We start from the raw sequence: 27911 nt of genomic DNA, 5'->3' as shown, positions 1-27911 counted from the left end.
CCCAGATTTGTCACTCTTAGTACCCTGAAAGCGCCAACATCTTCAAAAAATGAATTCCTGGTCAGTTTGCACACACTTGACATGGGTACACATGTGTGGCTTTGCAGTGGACTGGCACCCCGTCCAGGGTTGGCCCATCTTGTCCACAAACCTGAAATTGAAAAGCAGATAAGAAAGACAACGAATGGACAGAAGGGGTCACTGATTGGTCAGTCGCCACACTACTGCCTCTTGTGGCCACTCTGAATATTAAACAGCAATTTATACAAAAAGGAAATCTAAAAGATAAAAGCAGAAAGCATTCAGTGAAATCCTGAGCAGTGAAACATGAAAGGAGAGAATGAGAAACCATCAGAGAGTCAGACGAATGGAGACTTTAACAGGAGGACTGAGGGGTGGGACTGAAGTGCAGTGGCGCCCTCTAGTGGACACCCGCCATATTACACACATGGGAAAAGGGGGAGAAAAGAATACAGTGCAGTGTAAAAGAAATAAGAATAAAGTAAAAACACCTGAAATAAAGAACTTTAAATATTATATCTAAAACTAATTAAGATTTAAATGAATTAAGAGCAAAATAAGGGAGACACGATCACACAGTCACATGACCTTCTGAGCTGACAGCTGAGCTGATTCTTCTGTAGCCAAACTGCCCCCCCTAGTGGCCACTCTCAATATTAAATGAATGGCAAGGCTGAGGGGAGGAAAGATTTGGGTTTGATCAAATGGATATTTAGTGCAGATTTCTTAATACTGTCATTAGCTTTAAGGACAGTGCAGCTTTGTTAGGTTATGGAAGATTCTCTATGGGAAAAGAACATTTATTTGAATTAATCTTTTTAATAATTTTAATGTATTAACAAAATACAAATCTAATAATTGATTACATTTTGTATAATAAACTCACAATGGTATTTGGTAAATAAACAATAAGGGTGACTGACATTTGTCAAATCTGCTCATCTGTGACCTTCTGACTTGTCACCACCTCTGGTCACATCTCCTGTGTTGTCTGATCTGAAGATATAACACTCCGTATTGATGATCCATTTCTTAATAGCGCTGGAAAAGTCAGAATATGACAGTGGGGTGTGTGACAAATAAGATGTTGATTTGGATTGAATATTTGATTTGTAAGTCTAGCAGTGAAATCGATCATTTAGACCTGAGCAGTGCTCTCCATTCCACATCTGAGGGTCTGCGCTTTGTCATGTGTCCCATGTGCCCCTGTGTGTATGTGATGTTTTTGTGCCAGAGATATTTTTGTTTTTCTATATTTACATTTACTCACTTAGGGGATGCTTTCATCCAAAACACATTTAAAATAATAAAAAGTATACTGAAAATTCTAAATCTTTCTTTCTTTCTTTCTTTCTTTCTTTCTTTCTTTCTTTCTTTCTTTCTTTCTTTCTTTCTTTCTTTCTTTCTTTCATTAGGCTCATGCTTATTTATCGTTCTGATCATGTTTTGCTTGTTTACATACTTACCACTCAATCTTCATTTTATATAGCGTCTTTATTTTACTAATTTATGTTGGACTTACTGAAACGTATTAGGGCCACGGAGAAGAACAAAAAACACGGACACTGAAGAAAAAAAAGTGTATGTCGAGAATAAAAAGCTGACATTTCCACTTCATTATCGCCGTTTAGGTGGAGATTACAGTTGACATTTCCACTTTAAACCCTTGTGTTTTCTCTCTCTAGTTTACCTTTGTCATGTCCTAAACTTCATTTTTAAATCAGTGTTTAATTTCCTAGATTTTCTCCACCCCGTCATAACTAATGCAGCACATTAAATGTGTAGCTGCGGCTGGCAGCGCTCCTCCTCTAAAGACGCGATCCACGCGCAGTGCACTGTGGGAGGAGGCGGGGTGACGAGTGCAGAGGTGACAGTTCGCCTGCATTATGAAGACGTTGTCTGGCGTGTTTTCTTTCCTCGCACGGCACTACACATGTTTTGTATGAAGTGTTCCCCGAGCCAGTTGTTAATCGCTACGAGCTTCGAGTTCCTCTGCACTGAGAGGAGGCGCAGGTCGCGATCAGCACACAGAACACACTCACTTTATGATATTCCTGCTCTCTGAACATTTAGAATGCTAAGATAAATTCTTGTTATCATTTATATGATGAAATGAATTAAAGCGTGTATTAAACATGGGGGGGGGGGGGGGGGGGGGGGGGGGGGCTACGGCGGCGTGGAGATTGTGCTGCTGTCTCGCAGCAAGGGGGTCCCTGGTGTGCCCTGCCTTTAATTTATGAGTTTTTCTGGTGGGTTTGCTCGGCGTGCTTCAGTTTCCTTTCAAAGTCATGTAGGATGTGTTTCCAAGGCTGCACTCCTCGCCCTCTTCTTTCCAGTCCAGTCCTTTATATGCGACTCCAATTCTCATGAAGTCTCCACTGCCCTCCACCTCCCAGTAACAGCGAGTCCCAGTCAGAGCCTCTCTGCACAGAACTTGGGGCCAGCAGTCAAATCTGTCAGGATGATCAGGATATTTGGCTTCTGTCCACTCACATGTCACCTTCTTGTTCCCTTCAGACAGACGGAGGTCTCTGTTTGCCGTGTTGATGTCCAGTGTGAGGGGACAGAAGTCTGAAAGGAGAGAAAAGAAAACGAGTGAGGAAATCTTTCTTTCTTTCTTTCTTTCTTTCTTTCTTTCTTTCTTTCTTTCTTTCTTTCTTTCTTTCTTTCTTTCTTTCTTTCTTTCTTTTGTGACAGTGCCCAGAGCCTTGCGTGAGTGTTGGTGTTATAGCGTCTGTGGTGATGCCAGTGACGTCATGGTGCCAGTGTCCCTCAGGGTCACGTGATGTTTGAAATGATCCTCTGTCGTGTGTGTAAAGTCTGTAAATTGTGTTCTATATTTTCATGATATTTTGCTGAAGACTAAACAGATGACCTTAAACTCAGGGCACTGCCATGGACAGTTAACATCAAAGTCAGTCTGTTCTCCTGAATTGTACCCATCACAGTGCCATCTCTTTGCGCTGAGCAGGAATTCAGGAGACCCTCCAGCTGTATTGATGATCTGATCGCCTGTGGAGTGAAAGGCACCAGGACTACATTGGTGTACAGCTTGGGAGATGAAGACATGCTGTGGACCAAGCTGTAGCTGATTACTTTACAACCTGTGAACAGAAGGAGATGCTATGGGACTGGAAATTACAGCTTGAGACAGGAGATTGTTAAAACATTAGCAACTTTGATTCGTAATCTTTTTCCTAAAGACTATATATATCCAGACTTTGCTCTCCACGGTGTGTTTGATGCTTTTCTCTACTGGTATCATTGCTCTTTAATAAACACCACGCTGCTTTTAACTCTCTATACTTTGTCTTTATATCCTGAGTGATTGAGGTAATAAAGTAATTTGTGAAGAGCACCTGGCGCAGTGTGAAGTGCCATATGATCCAAACTGCCAGGTTTATCAAGCTGTGGATGAAGAGCTCAGCCCAGTAATGACGAGTGCGTTAAAGTCAAACATTCACTGGTGATAAATGGCCGATAGCCGGGGATGTTGAGCCTTTGTATGTCTGAATATATTCTCGGAGACCAAAGGTGATATTTAGGTGTGAGATATATCGGAGACATCGCCCGTTGTTCGTGCCTATGATAAGTAAGTCTCTTGGAGTGCTGGGGAGAGCGGACTGTACTTGTGTTATTCAGACACCACTCGTGTGTGTTAAAGTGCTGCGTATAACGTGCTGTGTGTACGTCTTTCATACGGTACTTGTGTGCTGAGGGTCTGTGTGTCTGTGTATGTCTCTGTCTGTGTGTGTTCATCTTAAAGTGCGACAGGAGACCAACCCGGTAACAAACTTGACGAGCACACTGACCGTTAAAGAAAAGAGGTAAAGGGTAAGGAGAGGGAAATCCCACAATAATACAGCCTCGAAGTGACACTTCAAACATCTGCACTTTGAAAGATCGACAAGACATCGACACGTCAGTATTGAGCAGCCCACCACTATGTGACCCCCTGGAATTGGGATACGGTCAATAAAATGTGAAAGACTCCAAGGTCTGTGAACATCAATGGAAGAAATGACTTTCACCACAGACAATGTAGACGTCTAGCGTCTTTGTGAAATTAAAACTTGGTATAAACTTAAGACACGGAGTGTTCGGAACTTTGAAAAATCCTCGTTACACATTTTATTTATGCCATCAATTCAGGGTTGGGCCCTTCCCAGCAAGCATCTTGCGTGAGACAGGAATAAATCCTGAACGGGGCGCCAGCTCATCGCAGGGTGAACACAAGCAACACGTTTATACCAGGGAGCAATTTAGCAGAACAAAACCCCACATTCTACATGACTTTGAAAGGAAACTGAAGCACGCCGATCAAACCTACCAGAAAAACTCATAAATTAAAGGCAGGGCACACCAGGGACCCCCATGCTGCGAGACAGCAGCACAATCTCCACGCCGCCGTTTAGAAATTGTGGCTCATCTTGTAAAACTTATAATCTCCTAGAATTCTCCATTTTAATTGTGCCCTACAGAAGCCCCCAAGTCAGACTCTCTGTCTCTCTTAATCTTCTCCATCCTAGTCACATAAATGGCGACCTTCTCCTGACCCAATAAAACTTTTGCTAACCTCCGACATTCTTTTTTTGCAGCACCACAGACCCAAACTTAATCATTAACGCAGACCCCCAAACTCTTCCAAAACCCACCAAGTTCAGGTCAAAGAGGTTGACTCCTCACCAATCCAATAAACAGTGAAGCTCAATCTCTCTCTGCTGTCACAAAGGACTCGACTCTGAGACGTCGGGTTAATTAAAGACAACACAGAATGAGCCCCACAATGTCATGTCCAGTTCTCCAATGTACAGCATCCGGCGCCGCCGAGAGTGGCAGCCTTTTCAGCAGCTCCGTGTAGGACTATATGTGTATGTGTATTTTTCTACTTTTATTTTTCTATTTTTATTTATTGATCACTCCTACCACTTTATTTTATGTGGATTTGTTCCCTGGACACACTTACTTTTACAACGTGGGCATGGATTTTTACACGCCGAGACTCGCCTATTCAAGTACTCAACTTCGAGCGCTGAGAACAAATGCCAGTGCCGGTGTGGTTCCCTATTTACCTGACGAGGTAAGAAGGCGGTATCATGGCAGCAGAGCCGGCACTAAGCTAAAAATGAAGCGGCTTGCGAGAAAGTGGCGTTTTAAGCCCTCGGTGCCTTCTGTTATTCTGGGGAATGTGAACTCAATCTCAAATAAGATCGACGAACTGGCTGCGCTGGTGAAAAATGTCAGGACGCACAGAGAATGCAGTTTGTTGTGTTTCTGCGAAACGTGGCTAACTAACACCATCCCAGATGCTAATGTGGAGCTACCCGGGTTTAGCACAGTTAGAGCGGACAGAGATGCAAGTACCTGTGGGAAGCACAAAGGAGGGGGACTCGCTCTCTATGTCAATACAAGGTGGTGTCACTCTGGACATGTTAACGTCAAAATCTCCACTTGCTGCAGGGATATCGAACTGTTGGCCGTAAGTCTGCGTCCCTATTACTTGCCCAGAGAGTTTGGACAAGTCATTGTTGTCATCGTGTACATACCTCCTCGGGCGGATGTGGAGACAGCGAGTGACATCATCCATTCTGCTGTTGCTAAGTTACAAACGCAGCACCCTGAGGCGCTTGTGCTAATCGCTGGAGACTTTAACCATGTGACGCTGGACAGAACATTACCTGCATTCTCCCAGTATGTGCACTGTAACACCCGGGGAAATAAGACTATTGATTTACTGTATGCAAACGTTAAAGACGCATACAGCGCCACCCCGCTGCCTGCGCTTGGGAAAGGAGATCATAACCTGGTTCTGCTTCAGCCTCACTACAAACCAAAAGTGAGGGTCCTACCTACAACCAAGCGCTCATTCAGGAAGTGGTCCCCTAAGGCAGAGCAGGCTCTGACAGACTGCTTTGGAACTACAGACTGGGATATCCTGCAGGGATCTTATAGTGAGAACATTGAGGAGGTTGTTGACTGCACTACTGACTACATCAACTTCTGTATGGACATTGTAGTTCCAGTAAGAACAGTACACTGCTATGCTAACAACAAGCCATGGATTACAAGTGACATCAAGGGCCTTTTGAACCAGAAGAAAAGGGCCTTTAAAGACGGTGATCAGCATGAGCTCAAGTGCGTGCAGAAGGAACTCCGAGTCCAGCTCAGGGCGGCGAAGGAGCAGTACAGGAGAAAGCTGGAGCAGAAGTTGCAGAACAACAGCATGAAGGAAGTGTGGGATGGGATGAAGATCATCACTGGCTGTAGCTCGAAGCGGGGTGCCACCATCGAGAGAGACGTGAAGAGAGCAAACCAAATGAACATCTTCTTTAACAGGTTTGACCACCCTAACCCACTCTCACCTCGGAGTATTGCACTCTCTACACATCCTTCTGCTGATACCAACATAGGAGAGACATCCCCACCCACAATTACAGCAGCGCAAGTGAGCAGAGAGCTGAGAAAACTTCGTGCCAGCAAAGCAGCAGGTCCAGATGGAGTATCGCCATGACTGCTGAAGGTCTGTGCATCAGAGCTGGGGGGTCCTCTACAGCGCATCTTCAACCTGAGCCTGGAACAGGGGAAAGTCCCGAGGCTTTGGAAAACATCTTGCATCACCCCAGTCCCAAAGGTATCACGTCCTGGTGAGCTGAATGACTTCTGGCCTGTCGCTCTAACATCACATGTGATGAAGACCATGGAGCGGCTGCTGCTTCACCAACCTGAAGCCACAGGTCCAACACGCCCTCGACCCTCTGCAGTTCGCATACCAGGAGAAGGTGGGAGCGGAAGATGCCATCATCTACATGCTACATCGATCCCTCTACCACTTGGACAGAGGCAGTGGCGCTGTAAGAATTATGTTTCTAGACTTCTCTAGCGCCTTCAACACCATCCAACCTCTGCTCCTTAGGGACAAGCTGACAGAGATGGGAGTAGATTCATACCTGGTGGCATGGATCGTGGACTATCTTACAAACAGACCTCAGTATGTGCGTCTCGGGAATTGCAGATCTGACATTGTGGTCAGCAACACAGGAGCGCCACAAGGGACTGTACTTTCTCCGGTCCTGTTCAGCCTATATACATCGGACTTCCAATATAACTCGGAGTCCTGCCACGTGCAAAAGTTTGCTGACGACACTGCTATCGTGGGCTGCATCAGGAATGGGCTGGAGGAGGAGTATAGGGACCTAATCAATGACTTTGTTAAATGGTGGGACTCAAACCACCTACAACTGAACACCAGCAAAACCAAGGAACTGGTGGTGGATTTTAGGAGACCCAGGCCCCTCATGGGCCCCGTGATCATCAGAGGTGACTGTGTGCAGAGGGTGCAGACCTATAAATACCTAGGAGTGCAGCTGGACGATAAATTAGACTGGACTGCCAATACTGATTCTCTGTACAAGAAAGGACAGAGCCGCCTGTACTTCCTTAGAAGTCTGGCATCCTTCAACATCTGCAGTAAGATGCTGCAGATGTTCTATCAGATGGTTGTGGAGAGTGCCCTCTTCTACGCAGTGGTGTGCTGGGGAGGCAGCATTAAGAAGAAGGATGCCTCACGCCTGGACAAACTGGTGAGGAAGGCGGGCTCTATTGTTGGCATAGAGCTGGACGGTTTGACATCCATAGCAGAGCAACGGGAACTCAGCAGGCTCCTATCAATTATGGAGAATCCACTACATCCATTAAACAGTGTCATCTCCAGACAGAGGAGCAGTTTCAGCGACAGACTGCTGTCACCGTCCTGCTCCACTGACAGACTGAGAAGATCATTCCTCCCCCAAACTATGCGACTCTTCAATTCCACCAGAGGGGGTAAACGTTGAACATTATTCAAGTTATTGTCTGTTTTTTTTACCTGCATTTTTTATTACTCTTTAATTTAATATTTTTGCTGCTGGAGTATGTGAATTTCCCCTTGGGATTAATAAAGTATCTATCTATCTATCTATCTATCTATCTATCTATCTATCTATCTATCTATCTATCTATCTATCTATCTATCTATCTATCTATCTATCTATCTATCTATCTATCTATCTATCTATCTATCTATCTATTGCAGATGGCCAGTTCTCTGGCTCAATGGTGGTCTGTACAGACTGTCCCAAGTGCCCCCCCCCCCCCCCCCCCAATGTATCCCTCAGGGGTATCTTCATATTTCAGACTGGTATCGGCCTTGGACTCACACTTTTTCTACTGGAGCTCCTTCACTTCTGTAGACTCAAATGGCAGATGTTTAGTCTCTCGGTGTCCTGCAGCTTTCCTCCATCATTTTCTCTCTGGCATTGAGTAACAAATTTTGAACAGCAGACCAGGGCTCTGATAATCCACAGCTTTGACGTCATCTTGCTACAAACTCTCAGCTGCTGAAGGCCCATTCAATCAAATCTGTCGTCCAAACCTCTCTGGTGTGCACAAAGAGCTCAGACCTAAAGCTGCCACCACCTTCTGTGCGTTCAGCCAACTGAGGAGCTGCGGTTCAATCAGATGTTTGATTTGTAAAATACCAGCACTGATCAGGCGTCGTCTCAGAGATGTTGGCTCTGCTGCCATGTTAGAGACGCCTGGCATTTCTAAAGTCCAATAGCAATTCAGAGAACTTTCCTCAGTTTGACCGCCCAGCTGTTGTCAGATTCTCTGCACATTTCAGTGAAAGTCTGAAACATTTCTAATAGTGAAGGAGCCACCATCCATTAAGTAAAATGCTCGGTCCAATTTCAGATCTCCCACTTGGCATTCAAGGGCACATGCTAATGGCTTCCAGGACACAGGTGTATGATCAGAGAGCAGCTTTGGCAGAGTTTGTAGCCTGAAATCATTTCTCCTTCTACAAATGTCCACCAGTCCTTGTCCTCCTTCACTCCTGCTCAAGCACAAAACACCTTCATTCAGCCAATGTATGCCATTCAAATAAAGTTAATGAATTCTCTTTACAGTTCAGTAATCAAATCAGGTGGGGGATCCAGGCATGCCAACCTGTGCCAGAGAGCAGATGCCACGTGACTGTTTTTGATTGGCGTTTGCCCTTCTGTATGACAGTCAGGTGAGTGGCCATCACCAGCGTTGTAGTTGCTTTGTGACATTTTCTTCAACTCCCCCTCACCCCGAATTCTTATTGTCCCTGTTTATTCCTCCCAGTTGTATTCCTTGGTACTTCATACTATCCCTTGTCCATTTCAGTCCAGATGGCAGTGAAGTTAAAGGACCCATCCAGTTTCCCAATAATACTGCAGAGCTCTTGGTCCAATTCACGCGAGCTGAGGACCCCCTTTGGACCTCATCCAGCACAGATAGCAGCCCACCTACATCTTGTCACTTTGTACCTACCACTGTGAGGTCACCGGCATATGTTGAGATTTTCAGTGGCGCTGCACACCCAGGAATAGACAATCCAGCCACTGCTGTCCTTCATTTGATCAGCAGGGTCTTCATAGTGAGGGTTTACAACATGTCTGACAAGGAGCAACCTGCCTGACCCCTCAATCAACTCTAAACGGTGCACTGAGACCACCATTGATTATCAGGACACCCTGAATGTCACTATAGAGCACCTGAATCATGAAAACAAAGGAAGGTGGGAATCCAAATCCCATTAGTACTCACTACAGGTACTGGTGCTCCATCCGATCAAAAGCCTACTTCTGGTCCAAGGAAATGAGACCACCATGTAATCCAAACAGTTTGGAGATATCAAATGTATCCTCAATAAAAAAGATGTTGTCATATCTGGACCTGTTTGGTAGACAGTGACTCTGACCAGGGTGGGCCACACACCCCAACACCTCCTTCAGTGTCATAGCCAACGCTCTCGAAAATAATCTGCACAAAGCAAGGCTAATGGCCTCCAGTTCTTAATGTTACGCGGACCACCTTTATTAGAATGAGGCCAATAACAGCTCTTCTACAGCTCAGGGGGTGTAAACCTTTATCAAAGCACTCTTGAAGAACAGCGAGCAGGTCTGGTGTCATGGACCCCCAAAACAACCTGTGAAATTCTACAGTGAGCCCATCAGTACCGGGGGCTTTACCATTGCTTAGACTTCCATAGAGTTCTTCAAGGGTAAGTTTAGAATTAAACTCAACAGCAAATGTCCTGATGTCAGAAAATATTCTCAATTCACTTCGAGGGGGATCACACACACAATGGATCTGCCTGCTGTGGTCCCATTTTCTTTCCAGCCTGTTAAAGTCCTTGGCTGGAGCATCGCATCTCAATCTGTGCCTGACATCGAGCTCTGAGCAGAGCACCTTGCACTGATTCTCTGAGACTCTCTCTCGCACTCTCTTTCTTTACTAGGACATGAAGCAGAAGTAGACAATTGCAGACGGTGAGATTCAGCGCATTGTTGAAGATCCCTGGGGCCTCGAGAATCAGATTTAGCAACTCCTGAGCAGATGGAGGCACTTCAGGGTACGGAAGGCTCACCTACTGAAAGAGTCCTCCCCAGCAACTGAAATTGTCACAGCTCATCGTGATTCAGCAACCTCGACTCCACGCCCGTGCCACTCACTTTCAGGGCCAAGTGAATTTTACCCCTGTGCCCTTTCAGAGCGATGACAACGAGGGAATCAGCCTGTTTCAGCTATTCAGGTGGGGGTTTAAGGCTAGATCACCACCTCCATCGGCCCAGGTGAGCATCTCCATCCAGAACCATTTCGACCCCCCTCCACACCCCCACCGTGCCTGCAGCCCTGAGTGATGTATTTTTCATTGGAGATTCTGTTGTACAAAACCTCGGTATTTCTCAAACTAAACAGAAATCTTGTTTCTTGTTTTCCCGGTGCTCATTTATGATATTATGAGAAGAGTGCCAACCGTCTTCAAGAGGCACAAGGACATGGCAGTGGGGACCATCTTAATTCATGTGGGGTAAACAACATGTGATTAAAGCAATGAAGGAAAGAACCCCAGCTATGAGAAGCTTCATTTTGGGTCTCTTAATTCTTCTGGCTAGAAGATCGGATGAAAATTACAGTCATCTGCTGGCATTAAACAGCTGGTTGAAAAGCTTGTGCTAGAGGCAAAACATCAGGTTGGCAGACAACTGGGATCTCTTCGGGAAGTGGCCGCATTTCTTGAGGCGAGATGGCCTGCATCCTTATAAATCTGGCACCCTGTCCTCTCTGAAAACTTGTGTAAGATAATTTGTCTCTCTTGACTATGTAGTTTTAATCTAAATATTTTACATAATGCCTTGCTAGAATATGATAACTCTGTAGTGAACTCTTCCTCAAATGTGCACTGCATTACCACTATAATAGCCAATCTCAGTGTAAGTAAAAATTCTGGACAATGTGGCATAAATGCAAATAATTTAATTACCATTTCACCTCTACATGTGCACTGTATTAAAATTATAATAGATTATAAATTAAATAAAAAATCAGCACAAAGCAGCATTAATACTGTGAAATAATAAAAAAAATACTTGCAAGCTATGAAGGGTTAAAAGCTGTTCTGCTATGACCGGTGACCGGTGAGTACAACTGCTTTACCGTCCAGGAGAGGAACTGGAGACGTAATGATAAGAGCGACTCTTAGAATGAGACGGAGTCCTAAGTAGACTCGGAATTAGAAGGGAGAGGTAGAGAGTTTACTAAAAAGGGAAAGGACCTCCCAGTCGGAGAATCGCTAAAATAAAAGGACACTGAGCAGCATGAAGTGTGAAAGTATTAGTGAGGTGCTGGGAATGCTGAGTTAGTACATTCCCTAGAACAAGATGGAGTTATTTTAGAAGCTAGGAATAAAAAAAGGGGGAGTGGGAAGAACAGATAGTTGGTAAGCACCTCACATTCGGGGAAAGCACCGCTAAGTGGGAGGGCGAGATTCTTCACTCTGATAGTCTGGTTATATTCCTGACTCAATGGGTCAAGTCTGTCGTGGAAACCATGAGCAGTAACCAGCTTGACTGTTAGTCTGCTAAAGAAGGAAATGACAGACAGCAATCAGGGGAAAGGAAGGGGTTTGGAGTGAAGCGACATTGAGGGGGTCACGATGGGGAATGTATTAAGAAACAGGGTGTGAATGAGGAGCCTCTGTTCGGAGGATTATTTTCAGAAAATATACCAAAATGAAAGAAAGGCAGCTCTCCAAGGACGCTACGTAGAACAGATTTCAGGGTTAGATTTTAAAAAAGAACATAAACGATGGATAAAACAGGGGGGCAGGTGGCGAGTAGAAGGCTCTGGTGATATGAGTGAAATACTGGAAGTTAGGAAGATTTTATGTAAAAACACGCAAGGGTGTTGTAAAAGAGTGCCATATAGAATGGAAATGTTTGATAGATGAGAGTTAGTGGGTAAAGATAGAATTCGCACTATACAATGACGTAAGCAGAAAAGTGGAAATGTACTTACGCACAAAAATATCCAGATGCATAAATCTATGCGTTCGCCAACGTTCACGTTCTTCCGCTACAGTGTGGAAATTAATGCACGTGTACGCGCCTGCTGTCCCGCCTCAACTCCTCCCAGAATAACGCCTCTTTAAATATGCAAATCAATATAAATCGCCCTTAAGCTCAGTGTTCTGTGAAAAGGCAATGGCAAGAGTATGAGGAAAAATAGAAAAATTTCAGCGAATACCAAGTGGAGGCAAACAAAAATGTATTTGTTGATTTAAACAGTTATATAAACAACAAAAGGAAGTTGATCGAGTGACATAGCGTATCGGAGAAACTCAAAAGCTCAAGTTCACAAAGCCGCACACTGCCCAAAATAAAACAGAAGTTGTCAGATATCAAAGTCGGCATGAAAAGGCAAGTCGTAGCCCACCGTCTGAGTGTCATATGAAAGCTTATTAGGGTACAGACAAAAAAAAAGGCACACAGTGTGAAAAAAGCACGAAATGTCAACTTTAATCTCGAAATTTCCACTTTAATCACGTAGTTTATTTTGTCATTAAAGTAGAACATCATAAACTTCATCTTAAAATCATTTAATTTACTAGTTTCTCAAATACCATCGTAACTAAAGTAGCTCGTTAAATGCTTTGTTGTGTATTTGATCTTCTATGTGCTCTATGTGTGTGAATCACTATGTGCTCTTCCTCCGACAGGACACAGAATCCATTACATTTGTGATATTACAGCTCTCTGAATAATTAAAATACTGAGATGTATACGTGATATCATTTTTATGATGATAGGAGTTAAAGCATGTTATTAAACATGAGAACACGGTGGCGTAGTGCTTGTTAACGTCTTACACAAGAGGCTTGCTGCGCCATGCGTGACCTTTGATGAAATACTTTATTACAGAAGTACTGTCTTTTTCAAACGTACTAACCCCCAATTCCTGTCCTTACTTTTCTTTCTCCAGATACCCAATTGCCACAAATTCAGCTCTGTAATAGACGTTAAGTCATCTGTAATCTTAGAATGGCTATTCTTCAAAACTTTTAAGGAACATCGAAAAATCTTTGTAATGTTTAATTATTCTATCCATCTATCCTTCCAGTATCGCGCCAGCCACAGCAAGAATACAGCGCGAGGCAGGAACAATCCGTGAACGAAGCTCAAGCTTCTCGCTAGCGCTGCGGCACCGTGTAGTTAAAGTTAAAGTTTTATCTGTATAATATAATAAATATATTTTGCTGCATTTCATCTTAAAAATTATATTGTCATCATATGTAAATACACGCTTTATAAAGTGGCTCAGGTTGTGCAATATTATAACAGTATTCTAAGTACAATTACCTTGTAAGTAAAAGCAGTTCTACAAGGAGCACTTGATGGACTGATTGAGTGCATTTATAGTTCTTAGGATGAAACTGTTTGTGAACCGCGAGATCCGAACAGGAAAGGCTCTAAAACGTTTGTCGAATGAGAGCAGTTCAAATAGCGAATGGCTGAGGCAGCGTGTGCTTGATGCTGTATACCGATAATTCTTTTTCTGATCAGCTGCTGTAGAGCTGTGATTCACACTCAGATACAGTGATATAAATACTCTGAGTGGTGCAGTGAGAGTAATATGGAAAAAGATGATCTGCTGTGGCAACCCTTAACGGGAGCAGCTGAAAGAAGAAGAAGGTGCAGTGAGAGTAACAACGCTAAAGCAGTTATGGTATTTAGAATAGTTTGACCATTCTGTGGACCATTATATTGCTGCAGGTTAATTACAATCAGATGCATTAAACTAATAAACAATATGCGGATAGTTTCAGTGTATTTATAAAGCCGTGTCAGGGATGTGGATCTAAAAAAGAAAGGGAAACCACATAGGAACAGTAGCACTGCTTTGATGCTAGGTGCCGCCAGTCCACAAAACCAAGCAGAGAACTTGCGTACGACAGGATATCAGCTACCGTGGAAATGTGCGTGGCTTTATGCCAAGTTTAGGTTTTATACATCGCAATTTGAACGTGGAAACGTTGTTACGCAACATTTCTGTGCATACGCACCATTTATACATGAGGCCCCTGGAAACGATGCAGAAACACAACAAGGGACTGCAAAGACAAATGAAGATTATGGCAGAAAAAGAAAAGCTGTTCTTGATAATGTAAGAGCCATCCCAGAAGTCCAGGCAAAATAAGGAAGAATGAAAATAATATAAATAAAAAAGAAGAAAAGATCGTACCCTGATTATCGACAGCATGCACTCCCCCTCCATATGAGGACAATAGTCCATCACCACGACCTCAAGGGGCTGATGGAGGAATTAATGAGGGACAGGAAGAACATTATCTTGATAAGTTATATGACAAAGAGTTTCAGCCAGAGAGAGACAAAGAAGAGGGAGAAGGTAGAGATCACCACTGACCCCAGTTATGATCGGTGCGAGCAAATAGTGCGGCACAAACACACGGCCCAGGGAAAGGGACTCCTCACAAGCCCCGATTCTGCCCTCCACCATTAAACATGAATATGAAAGGACGGAATTTCAAGCACCATTAATACAAGTGCCCAATTTGCAATATAATGTACAACAGCCTGACAGATTAAAACCATCCCACCTTGATGGTGCATAGAAACTGGGACCTGCAAGACTTAAAAGAGGTGGTGCCAATTACTGAACCCAAAAGATGTAGGGGGACAGAAGATTGTGACGGCAGTGAAACAGCAAGATGACATGTATAAGACAAATGTTTCAGAAATTGGCTCAGGTCCTTAGAAGGAAGCTAGGTCAAAGCTGAAATGGTGTGAGTGGGAAATGAAATGAGACTCTGGGACGACAGGGAGCTGACAGTGGCCAGTTTGATGTTACAAGCCCAAATAAACACAAAATATATGAAGAGTACTGACTGGTCCCAATTAACACATGCTAAACAGAAAGATGGGGAGTCAGTATCAGAATGGGAACACCATCTTCAGGCTCTCTCTCTCTTCACCTCTTCCCTTCAAGCCACATTTTCAAGTGTTTTGTTAATCCATCAATTTTTACGCAGCCCTCTATGCCCAGTGAACTCAAGACTTGATAGCCCGCCTGTGCCTTTGCATCTCAGTTATGAAAACAGGAGTGTAGGTCACATCAGAACAACACACCACCCTTGCGCTGACCACCACTATTACACGCTCCTATGCTGCCTGGGTTGTTCATGTTTCCTCAAAACAACAAAAATCTCTGCTGTCCCAGGTTCCTCTTGGATTACAGTATTCAAATCTTTTCACTGTACTGCATGATTTTCTATTTGGACTGCATTATGATGAATAGCCAGTGCTATTAACAAAGAGACTATCTGTCTAATGAACTGTTATATCTCAGCAGTATCTCCCTTTAGTCACAACAACTGCCTTTCTTCTGAAGTGGTTCCATCTCACATGTCTCCATTGCTAAATCTGCTCGCTTTCTGTGGCGTGATGTGAGACCATGGGTATTAGTATGTCAGGAAAGGGAGGATTGGTAGTATGTTGGACCTAATATTTGGTCCACCCCAGATGGATCTGTTAAGAAAACTGCAGTAGGACTAGTTGTACCTGTAAGCTGATCGCTCTGTCATTCATCTTCCACCCCTAAACCTACACCCATGCTGTTTACCATTCAAATCTTTTGGTTGGACTCACTCCCCTCATCTCTCTGGGCACAAGGGAAAAATAATTTTGGCCGAATAGCTCATGTTTAACCCTTGGTCATTTTCCCAAAATCATCCTTCCATTCACGTTGTGCACAATATCCTCTCTCACCTGAGGCCGAGGCCGCTATTACCATTGATCATGCTGACTTAGTTAAGCAGGGAACCATTATTCCAATCCAATACTCTCCCGTGAACTCTCCTATTCTTCCATTTAGATAAGCAGATGGCTCATGACGGTTCATTCAGGACCTCCGTGGAGTCAATGCTGCTCTACACCCTAGGACTCTTATAGTCCCGAATCCTTCCGCTATTCTCTCTGCCTTCCCATCCACTGCTATGTGGTTTTCTGTTACTGATCTCACAAATGCTTTGTTTTCAATTCCTGTTCACCCTGAATCCCAGTTCTGGTTTCTAATTCACTTTTAATGGTAAACGCTGGACCTGAACTGTGATGCCACAGGGATATACAGAAGCTCCGTATGTGCATGTGTATTTGTGTGTGTGTGTGTGTGTGTGTGTGTGTGTGTGTGTGTGTGTATGTGGACAAGCTTTAACAAATAATTTGGAAGATAATTGGCCAAAGGGTGGTAGTGTCCTGGTGCAGTATGTAAATGATTTGTTGTTATGCTTTGAGGCTCAGGAACAACACAAAGAAGACACAAGAGCTTTGTTGGTCTTCCAAGTGGAAAACGGGCACAAGGTGTCCTGGAAAAAGTTGCAACTGGTTAAAGAAAAGTGAAATATCTGGGTCATGATTTGACTGCAAGGAGAACATGCACTGTCTAATAATAGGATTGAGGCTATTTAAAATTTATCTCATCTTATTACAAGGAGGCAAGTTATGTCCGTCCTTGGAATGTCCGGATACTACTGGCAATGGGTTCATGATTTTGCTGAAAGAGCACAGCCAGTCTAAGATTTAGCAACCTCTCCTAATTTGGCCTTGACTGATAAAATATCATGGATGGAGTAGGCTGAGAAGGCTTTAACTGATATATAATAAATGTTAATGTCCGCGGTCATGTTAGGACTTCCAGACTACTCTTGTCTTTTCACTCTGTCCGTGGATGAGAAAGGGTGGCTGTAAGACTGCAGTTCTCAAAAACATGGAGACAGACAAAGACCAGTCGCATACCATTCTAGGAAACTGGATCCAGTGGCCGCTGCACTTCCGGCCTGTTTGAGAGCAGCTGCTGCAACAACAGAGGTCATATTTGTGCTCAGATGTTGTTCTCATGAGTCCATTAACTGCTATGGTACCACATGCTGTACATTCCATCTTAGTACAGGCAAGAACATCTCATCTGACAGCCGCGCTTCTGGTACTGAAGTGTCAAACTCACATGGGGAAAATGAATCCAGTGAGTGATGGAAATGTGCAAGCAGACATTTGGGCAAAGAAAGCTGCCCGGGATCCCACTTCACCACTAACCTCTTTATAACTACAAGAGGAGGTAAAATGAGAGTCACCTGAGGATGTGGTTTTATTTCTACAAACTGCAACAACAAAAAAGAATATTAAGATGTGGCAGAGGGAAGGTGCAGAAAAAGGCCCGAAAGGGATCCATCCATTAGCTAAAATCCTTTTCTCCCAAAAACTTCCTTTCCAGGTATTGCAAAGGCTGCACATGGTCTGGACCACACTTCCAGAGATCTAATGATGGCACAGGTGTAATAATCCTGTCACGCGCCGGGGTTTTCCAACTTTGCTCTTAATGTAAGAAAAGGCTTGCAGGTAAGTCCGGCTGTAACACCAATGCTGAAGGGCCCTTTAAAGATCTGCAGATGGATTTTATTGAACTAACTCCGTCTCATGGATATAAATATTGCTTAGCAATCATCAATGCTCTCTCTCGCTGGATGGAGGCTTTCCCATGCTGGCACACAGATGCCAAGTCAGTGGCCAAAGCGCAAGTTAAAGAAATCATCCCACGTTGGGGTTTGCCTCAGAAACTGCAAACTGATAATGGAACTCACTTTGTAAATACTTTATTACAAGATCTTTCTCAGTGGCTGCAGATTGATGTCCACCACTACTGTAAATACCATCCACAGAGTGGAGGGATGATGGAACGTGTAAACTCCACCTTAAAACTAAAATTGGCAAAAATCTGAGAACACAAAGGTCTATGTGACACCCCGTGTTGTGGGAATTGTGGGTCGCCAGCCTACACTCTAAGTGTCTAGCATGTGGGACAGAGCGTCACCAGGATGATGATGATGATGATGTCAGACAGGGAGACACAGACACAATAGGGTTGGGTTTTTGCAAAAAATAAAGTGACGTTTTATTTACAGGCACACTTAAAGAAAATCAATAATGACGTCCTGCATAAAATATATCTACCCAGTCCGATACCATAAAGGACACACAAAAACAGTAATTAAATGGAGCACAAAAATGATGACCATATACAGTATTTACAGTGCTGAGGGAAAGTCCCAAATGAAAAAGAAAAATGCAGACAAATTAATGAAAACACATATATACACAAAAATAAAAAATAAAGCTGTCTTCCTCCTCAGTAATCCAAGTCAAGAAGCGACTCCTCCAAACAGAACAGTGTATAATACAGAGTTTACCAAAAAGAAGAATATTCAAAGTACAGAAAAAGAGAAACAAGTGTAAATACAAAAACAAACAGTGCACCATTAACTACAATCCAATAAATACAAAGTGAATCCAGAGATATTTATCAAAATATACACAAGAAAAACATCTTTACAGTAACCAAGGCACAAGCCACAGTCCTCGGTAACCTCAAGACAATGTTCTACCAAGTACCCCTCTCTCTCTGTCTCTCTGCACGATCTAAACAGAAGACCCCTCTAGAGGCCGTAATTCCCTTTGGTATTCGGTGCCCTCGTGCTGACCAATTAAGCCGCTAAACGTCATCCCTCCACGGGCACGCGATGACGTGAACGCGCCAACAAAGAGTGGTGTCTCTCACCCCACACCATTTACTATAAAAGTGCGAGCAGCCGGCGAGCGCGCGCATAGCTGTACCGGTCTTTGAGACGCGACTGCGCTTCTGTCCTAAAACTGAAAGTAATTTGCTTTTTTTTGTGTTTTTTCTTCCCTTCCCCGGAGGTACTACCCAGACCACTGCCGATACGGGATCACTTCTCTAAACCAATTCTAAGGCGCTTCACCCTTTCTCTTCCTCCAGCGCTGTGAAGTCGCGGGAGTCACTCGCACGAGTGGAAGACAGACAACGCCATCCCGGCCAGTCAATGTCGGAGCCACCACCCCACTCCTACACGAGACCCGCCGCGACGCTCCTCAGAAGGCGCTCATATAGTCTGTGGAAACGTCCCACTGCACTTTGTAAATGGACAAAAATGGCAAACTTTTATTCTTTATACTTTTTGTCCTTTTTTCCCCAAACAAATGCCTCTCTCATAACCCTGCAGAGGACACAAAACTAATTTTATTTAATGTCTGGTAATGCCAGTGAGGCACATTATTACAGTCTATCTTGGCCTGATGCATTGCCTTTGGCTCTGGCTGGCCCGCGGGAAGGACTCGTCGTCAGATAGGACTCTCTCTGTTTGAGATTCTTACTGTCCGCGCCATGCTGATGTGCCTTCCTCAAGGTAAAGTCGCTCTCCACACAGTCGACAATGATCTGGCGTCTTTAATTTCAGGTCTGCGTAGTGCCTTACAGACAGTACATGAACAAGTGAGGGAAACATAAAGGATTACCTCGTTACTTGAACCGTCCATTCCTATCCCTACTGGGACTGAGGTCCTCATCAGAGACACACGTCATAAACGCTGGCAGGAGTCCAGGTGGAGAGGACCATTCCAAGTGCTGCTGAGCACCCTGCACGCTGTGAAGGTTGAAGGAGTCCATTCTTGGACGCACATCTCTCACTATAAAAAGTGGACTGAATCCTGAAGCTGTTACTATTTTTCGACTTACTGTGCTGGACTCTCCCAAGGGATGATTCCCTCTTTCCTAGAGGATAATCTGTGGTAAACGTGGTTGAATTTTACTGTTACACAATTAAGAACAGAGTCCTGTTCTACATGTGCCACTGCTACACCCTCTCTCCTAGTGGAACTCCTTCCCTATAACCTTTTCACTTGTGATATTTTTAAGGATGCCCATAACTCTCCCGGTTGCCCTTTCAACTGTATCTTAATGTAAAGAAGTACACGCTCAGTGGCCTGGCAGAGTAGAATTGTGCTAGATATGCTCCTAGCTGAACGCGGAGGTGTGTGTGTTGTGTTTCTGTACCTTAATTTCTAACAACGCTGCTCCCAATGGCTCCTTTACTACAGCCCTTAACAAGCTAAAGTCACTCTAAATAGAATTTACTGTTCATGTCACCACTGCAGCTACGTCAATTTTTGACTGGTTCCATTCACTATTTTCCAACTGGAAAGTGTCCCTTACTCAGTTCGCTATCATGGTAGGTACTGTCCTTCTTATTGTCTGTCTATTCTTTTGTTGTGTACTTCCCTGTGTCCGCCTTCTAATCACCCGTTGTGTGGCACATTAATTCCTTCTTATATCTCTGGTTCCTGAGTATTCAGATCAGATAGACAACACCCAAAGTTTTAACTATTCCATCCATCCATCCATCCATTATCCAACCCACTATATCCTAACTACAGGGTCACAGGGGTCTGCTGGAGCCAATCCCAGCCAACACAGGGTGCAAGGCAGGAAACAAACTCTGGGCAGGGCGCCAGCCCACTGCAGGGCACACACACACACCAAGCATACACTACGGACAATTTAGAATCACCAATGCACCTAACCTGCATGTCTTTGGACTGTGGGAGGAAACCCATGCAGACACGGGGAGAACATGCAAACTCCACACAGGGAGGACCCAGGAAGTGAACCCAGGTCTACTAACTGCAAGGCAGCAGCGCTACCCATTGCGCCACCTTGACGCCCTTTAACTATTCCTCGGATGTTAAAAAAAAAAAAAAAATGGGGGAAATGTGAAAGAATTTGTAACTACTTTCAAGATACTAAGGGTTAAAATTTGATTTACTCTAATGGCAGGTTATTCATACTGACGTCTGTCTGTCATAAGACAAGGTGAAGTAAGCTGTACTTCTTTATTTAGAACGCGTCTGTTAGACACAGGACAGATGACCTGTCCTTCTTTGGGGCCCCTCTTGATATGTACATAAAAAAGAAACGGTTGGCCAATTTGCGTAATATAAGATGAAATGCTTAGATGCTGTTTCATAAGTAAGAGGGAGGGAGGGAGAAAAATGAATATTAAAAGCCGACTGAAGCAGGGGAACTTTACTCTTCTGCCTTGCAACGTAGAATCCATGTACTCATCTGTGACTGAGTAAAGACTTGTAGCGGTGCTTGAAACGTCAACTCCCAGCATTCCCTGCAGTGGCTCTGATTGGTTATCTGCTCTGGGTGCAGGGGCTGTTGGGTACAAAGAGACTGGTGCGTCATTTAAAAGGGGGCTAGTGTTACCAAAAAAAAGGAAAAGTATTTTGTGTTTCATGTCTAAAGTTCCTGCCTGTCTACCTTCCTTTGTGATTCCTGTGCCTTCTCATTTTTGTCCGGGGTCTGGATTGTCTACTATCTGCCTGTTATGTGAGGACTGCATGTGGATTTATGGCCATCCTGTGAAGAAAGGAGCACTCCCGAACCCGTCCACTCATCCTCACCATTTCAAGAACTACCGGTAGAACTATCTTTACATTCCTCTTCAACGTGCTAACTCTGGACTATTTACCTTCCATCCATCCATCCATCCATTATCCACCGCTTATCTGAGGTCGGGTCGCGGGGGCAGCAGCCTAAGCAGGGAAGCCCAGACCTCCCTGTCTCTGGCCACCTCCTCCAGCTCCTCTGGGAGGACCCCGAGGCATTCCAACGCCAGCCGGGAGATATAATCCCTCCAACATGTCCTGGGTCTGCCTTCTCCCAGTGGGGCATGCCTGGAACACCCCCCCCACCCCCCCAGGGAGGCGTCCAGGGGCCATCCTAACCGGATGCCTGAACCACCTCAACTGACTCCTCTCAATGTGGAGGAGCAGCGACTCTACTCCGAGTCTCCTCACCCTATCTCTAAGGGAAAGTCCAGCCACCCTGCGGAGAAAACTCATTTTGGCTGCTTGTATCCGCGATCTTGCTCTTTCAGTCACTACCCAAAGTTTGTGGTCATAGATGAGGGTAGGAACGTAGATCGACTGGTAAATAGACAGCCTTGCCTTTTGGCTCAGCTCTCTCTTCACCACCACGGACCATCGCAGAGCCCGCATTACTGTGGATGCCGCACCAATCTGTCTGTCAACCTCACGCTCCATTCTTCCCTCACTCGTGAACAAGACCCCGAGATACTTAAACTCCTTCACTTGAGACAGAACTGTGCTCCCAACCCAGAGAGAGCATTCCACCCTTTTCCGGCTGAGAACCATGGCCTCGGATTTAGATTTGCTGACTCTCATCCCCACTGCTTCACACTTGGCAGCGAACCGCTCCAATGAGAGCTGAAGGTCACTGTCCAATGAAGCCAACAGAACCACGTCATCCGCAAATAATAGAGACGAGATTCTGAGGTCACCGAACAAGACCCCCTCCGCTCCTTGGCTGCACCTAGAAACTTATGAACAGAATTGGTGACAAAGGGCAGCCCTGGCAGGGGTCCAACCTCAACAGGAAATGAGTCTGACTTATTATCGGCAATGCGGACCAAGCTCCTGCTCCTCCTGCACAGGGACTGGATGGCTCGTAACAATGAGCCTTGTACCCCGTACTCTTGGAGCACACCCCACAGGAAGCTTCGAGGGACACGGTCGAATGTCTTCGCCAAATCCACAAAACACATGTGGACTGGTTGGGCAAACTCCCATGCCCCCTCCAGGATCCTGGCCAGGGTGTATAGTTGGTCCAGTATTCCACAGTCGGGACGGAATCTGCATTGTTCCTCTTGAATCCGAGATTCGACCATCGACCGAACTCTCTTCTCCAGCACCCCTGAATAGACCTTACCGGAGAGGCTGAGGAGTGTGATCCCCATATAGTTGGAGCACATCCTCCGGTCACCGTTCTTAAAAAGGGGAACCACCATCCTGGTTTGCCAATCCAGAGGCACTGCCCCCAATGTCCATGCAATGTTGCAGAGACATGTCAACCAGGACAGCCCCACAACATCCAGAGCCTTGAGGAACCCAGGGTGAACCTCGTCCACTCCAGGGGCCCTGCCACCTCGGAGCTTTTAACTACCTCGGCGACCTCAACCCCTGTTATGGTGTCCCGGGAATCTCCACTAAAAAAATAAATAAATCATCGTCTCCTTGACGGCATGAATCTTACTGGCACCGGACCTCTACAGACTGATTGATTGAACTATTCCTGTCTTCCTCGGAGATCCCTTCCACATATCCTAGAAGCCACAATTTGCATTAACAACATTATTTCAGATGACTTCAAACTAGAACGTGATACTAGACAAGGATGCCCCCTGTCACCACTGCTCTTTGCAATCGCCTTTGAGCCACTGGCTATTTACTTTAGAAATGCATCTGAGATTTACTGGTAGTTCACTGCAAAATGCTTATGAGACAGACTGGACTAGACTGGACACCTTCCCATTTATATTAGCAGATTAGTTTAAAAACCTGGGCTAAAATTACAAGTAAATATAAAACCTTTATCAATTAAACTTTTCTATCTGCATAGAAAATATTAACCCCTTAACCGCCCTCTGCCGGATATATCCGGCACCGTTGTTTTATTGCTAACGCCATACTGCCGGAATTATCCGGCACATTTGCCTGTGGTTATATGAATGCCTGGCAAGTAGTATAACTGACGGTTTGGCGTGGGTATTATTACTACGTTGTATTTCGACAAGTCTGTGGTTGTTTTGGCCGGTCATGTGACGTGATTCGCATGTAACAGCTGTGAATATGGCGAAACGTAAACTGCCTTCAAGTGAGGCTTTGCAGGCGATTTTGGACAGTTCTGATCATGATTGTAGCAGTTCTGAAGAAGATTTTAGCGACAATGATGAGCAGCAACGTGCGCTGCATGATACTGTGAATGAAGACGCATCGGATGACGGCGATGAGTGGGTGTATCCCCAGCATCTCAACTGGACTGCTGCCCGAGGTGAACTACCTTTTCTGCATCCGTTTGAGGCAACGTGTGGCTTTATTGTTGATGTAAACAATTACACTGCTGAGCAGTTTTATGAGCTGTTTGTGTCACCTGATTTGATCAGACATTTTGTTCATCAGACAAATCTGTATGCAGCACAGTTTATTGAGAAAAATCCCAATTTACCTCCACATTCCCGTGTTCGTGCTTGGTTTGACACTGATGAAAACGAAATGAAAAAATTCATTGGGATTTTGATGTTGATGGGAATAATCAGAAAACCAGATATTGAGATGTACTGGTCTACAGATCCTATGTATGCAACACCTACTTTTGCAGCTGTCATGACACGTAACCGATTCTCTTTGCTGCTGAAATTCTTTCATTTGAATGACAACAGAAATGAGCCAGATAAGAAAGATCCAAACCGCGACCGCTTGTTCAAGCTACGTCCTTTGATTGATCATTTATTTGAAGCATTTCAGTTGCCCTACATGCCAGGACCGTCAGTTGCAGTTGATGAAAGTTTATTGTTGTGGGAGGGCCGCTTACAGTTTCGACAGTATCTACCATTGAAAAGGGCACGGTTTGGTATCAAGATGTTTTGCTTAGCTGAGAATTCAGGTTACATTTATAGATTTCGTGTATACACTGGCAAAGAGGATCCTATGAGTAGTATTTCAGCAGTGCTGCCAGATGAATGTAAGGACTTTGGACTTTCAGAAAAACACTGTCGTGTCTGTTCAAAGAAGGGTCAGCGTAGAGACGTCAAGACCTTCTGCTCAAAGTGTCCCAGCAATCCAGGACTTTGTGCAGTTCCCTGCTTTGGCCTGTGGCACAGCAAACTCAAATACTGGGAATGAAACTATGATTGACTGAACTACTTTTGACTTTTGAATTACTTTTGACTGTTCCGTTTTGTAGTAGACAATAAATACAGAAGCCTGAGAAAAGGTACATTTTGTGTTTTATTATGTGTTTGCCCATTTCTAGAACTTGCACAACATTTAGTGGTCAATACTGCTTGAATAAATGTAAAAAATGTAAAAAAAATGTAAAAAAGTAAAAAAACGAAAATTGTTCAGATTTCGCCTGGCGTGGGGAATATTTAGGGAGTTGGCGGTTAAAGGGTTAAACAAGATGTGAATAGATGATCTACCCTCCATCTCACATTAACAGGGAGAATCAACACTGTCAAGATGAGCATCCTTCCCAAGCTTCTGTATCTGTTTTAAAGCATCCCCATATACATTAACAAATCATTTTTTAAGAAATTAGATTCAATCATAACCTTATTGATTTGGAATTTGAAACATCCATGCTCACAAAGTGCGACTCTACAATGTAGAAAATGGTTTAGTACCACCTAACTTGCAGTTTTATTACTGGGCAGCAAATATACAAGCTATAAAGAATTCACACTAAAAATGGCGTATGCACAAAATTGGAAATCTTTAACAGGACTTCTTGCCATTTGCTGCCCTAGCCGCTGTTTTCATAGGCTCTCCTGCTATAGATGATGTAATGGCAGCTTATTCTTTTGGCGATTCATCCCTGGCTAATGTGACTTGTCTGGTGCCCTTGCAATAGCAATGTGTGTGCAGTTGACCGCTCCAAGTACGTGTGGAAAACAGTGCTGCAAAGTCTGTTTGGTTTGTAGAGACTCTTATCATTTATAAATGATAACCTAAATTAGTGTCAAAGTCTTATAAAGCCCCTCTACATTGGTCTGTCATGTGACGGCTCTCTTTTTAGTCCCCTGTCCTCCTCGACTGTCCCTCCCCAGTATCTGATTGGATAGCATTGACTGTCAGCTGACGCCACTAAATGACTTCTTCATTATCAGGGTTAAGAACGGCTGTCTGCACTCAGCCCAGGCGTCAGCCATCAGATGACATCCCAGAGACGGTACAAGGTCATTACTACTCAGATAAGGCCCCATCTCCAAAGCTCTGAAACAAAAATATTCCCCTTGTTGTCAGTGGCACCTCCTGGTAGTTGGCACTGCACTGTGGATTTGATTTGATTTCACTTCTCCATTTTTTATTATTACATTGAACTTTTTCAGTTGTGTTCTGTGATTAAAGTTGTTATCACCACACAGTACTGTTGCTCCCTCATTCTGTTGTCTGGTGTTTGTATTGTTCACCATCTTATGTCACAGCATTGGTGCTGAGATGATCAGTCCCTGAATGGCTGATGTCCTGGCAGTACAGTTTCTGAGTCCTTCATTAAATCTTACGTGTTGCTGATGACGGCTGATACAGGAGGCCCACTTTCAACATTCAGAACAGCTAAGAGGCTTACCACAAGTAAGCCAGTCATTTATGACAATGAAGACCACCGCTGTCTGAAAAGTGTTAACCACATTTAGGATAACAATGAGGCTTTTTCTTGCAAGTATAAGTTGTTGAAGAAGATTCTCGGTGTTTGTGAAATATGTGTTGTATTGCAGTGTGTTCATTCCAGTTTGAATAGTGGTCGAAATTTAACATCTTATTAAAAAAAAGAAACTTTCTCTAACAGGACAATTCAGTAATCAGGCAGGAGAAAAGCTGTTCATTGTATCTTTTAATTACTCCTCAGCAAAATGCCTTGGAGGGAGCATTCACCAAAAGCAGTCTGTCACAGCCTGGTCAGAATGATCAGAGTTCTGATGTGGCACTGAAGCGAGTATAAATCTAAGAATTGTTTCCCCATTCTGATCAGTAAAAAGGGTTTTCTTCAGTATGGATTTTGGCCTGTCTATAAAGTCATTTCTGGCTTGCACAAAATATACCCCATTGAGAATATACATACTGAATTTTCTCTTTTCCGTGTGAGTTTGTGTATGTACTCAAAAACAGCTAATGTTAAAAAACCTTTTTCCATGTTATTAAGTTATTAATGTTATTAAGAAAATCAATATGGCTTCTCTCCAGTGTGAATTTTTGTGTGCCTTTGAGAACTGCGTTTGCTAGAAAATTGTTTGCCACAATTTGGACAACAATAAGGTTTTTCTCCTGTGTGGATTCTTCTGTGATTCTGAAGATAGCTTTTACATGAAAATGACTTACCACATTCTGGACAACAATGAGGTTTTTCTCCTGTGTGGATTCTTCTGTGCCTCTGAAGATGGCTTCTCCTTGAGAACGACGTACCACACTCTGAACAGCAATGAGATTTTTCTCCTGTGTGGATTCTTCTGTGACTCTGAAGATGGCTTCTACAGGAGAACGACTTACCACATTCTGGACAACAATGAGGTTTTTCTCCTGTGTGGGTTCTTCTGTGCCTCTGAAGTTGGCTACTTGTTGAGAATGACTTACCACATTCTGGACAGCAATGAGTTTTTTCTCCTGTGTGGATTCTTCTGTGTATCTGAAGATAGCTTATCATTGAGAACGACTTACCACATTCTGGACAGCAATGAGGTTTTTCTCCTGTGTGGATTCTTCTGTGGTACTCAAGAAGGCATCTCATTGAGAATCGTTTGCCACATTCTTTACAGCAATGGGGTTTCTGCACTCCAGAGTGAATTTTTTTGTGTTTGTTAAAATTCTTGATCTTTGAGAAATGCTTCCCACATTCGTGACAACAATATGATTTTTCTCCTGTGTGGCTTCTTCTGTGGTTCTGAAGACAACTTTTCCTTGAGAATGACTTACTACATTCATGATAAGAACATGTTTTTTCTTCATTGTGAATCTTCATACCTTTCTCATTATATTGAAGAGAGGGCTGACCAAAAGAGAGTTGAGAGAAACTGCCATTCTTCTGCAATTCTGAAATAA

At 44.0% G+C, this 27911-nt stretch overlaps 3 protein-coding genes across 3 annotated transcripts in view; 1 reads left to right on the top strand and 2 right to left on the bottom strand.

The window, feature by feature from the left end:
• The window catches only part of LOC114641537 (tripartite motif-containing protein 16-like), a 721005-nt gene that overhangs the window by 268009 nt on the left and 425085 nt on the right, over positions 1–27911 (top strand). The window lies entirely within an intron of this gene.
• The window catches only part of LOC114641514 (gastrula zinc finger protein XlCGF7.1-like), a 688851-nt gene that overhangs the window by 654940 nt on the left and 6000 nt on the right, over positions 1–27911 (bottom strand). The window lies entirely within an intron of this gene.
• On the bottom strand, positions 262–27895 carry LOC127527810 (zinc finger protein 239-like). Its single transcript, XM_051927692.1, has 3 exons — positions 27077–27895; positions 11823–11947; positions 262–278 (listed from the first exon to the last, which is right to left on the bottom strand). The coding sequence occupies exons 1-3, from the start codon at positions 27829–27831 to the stop codon at positions 262–264; spliced, it is 897 nt and encodes a 298-aa protein (XP_051783652.1). The 5' UTR covers positions 27832–27895.

Source organism: Erpetoichthys calabaricus, chromosome 5 (genome assembly GCF_900747795.2).
Source record: "Erpetoichthys calabaricus chromosome 5, fErpCal1.3, whole genome shotgun sequence".
Taxonomy (NCBI): domain Eukaryota; kingdom Metazoa; phylum Chordata; class Cladistia; order Polypteriformes; family Polypteridae; genus Erpetoichthys; species Erpetoichthys calabaricus.
The sequence above is the reverse complement of the archived record's forward strand: the minus strand, read 5'-3'. Positions and strand labels throughout refer to the sequence as shown.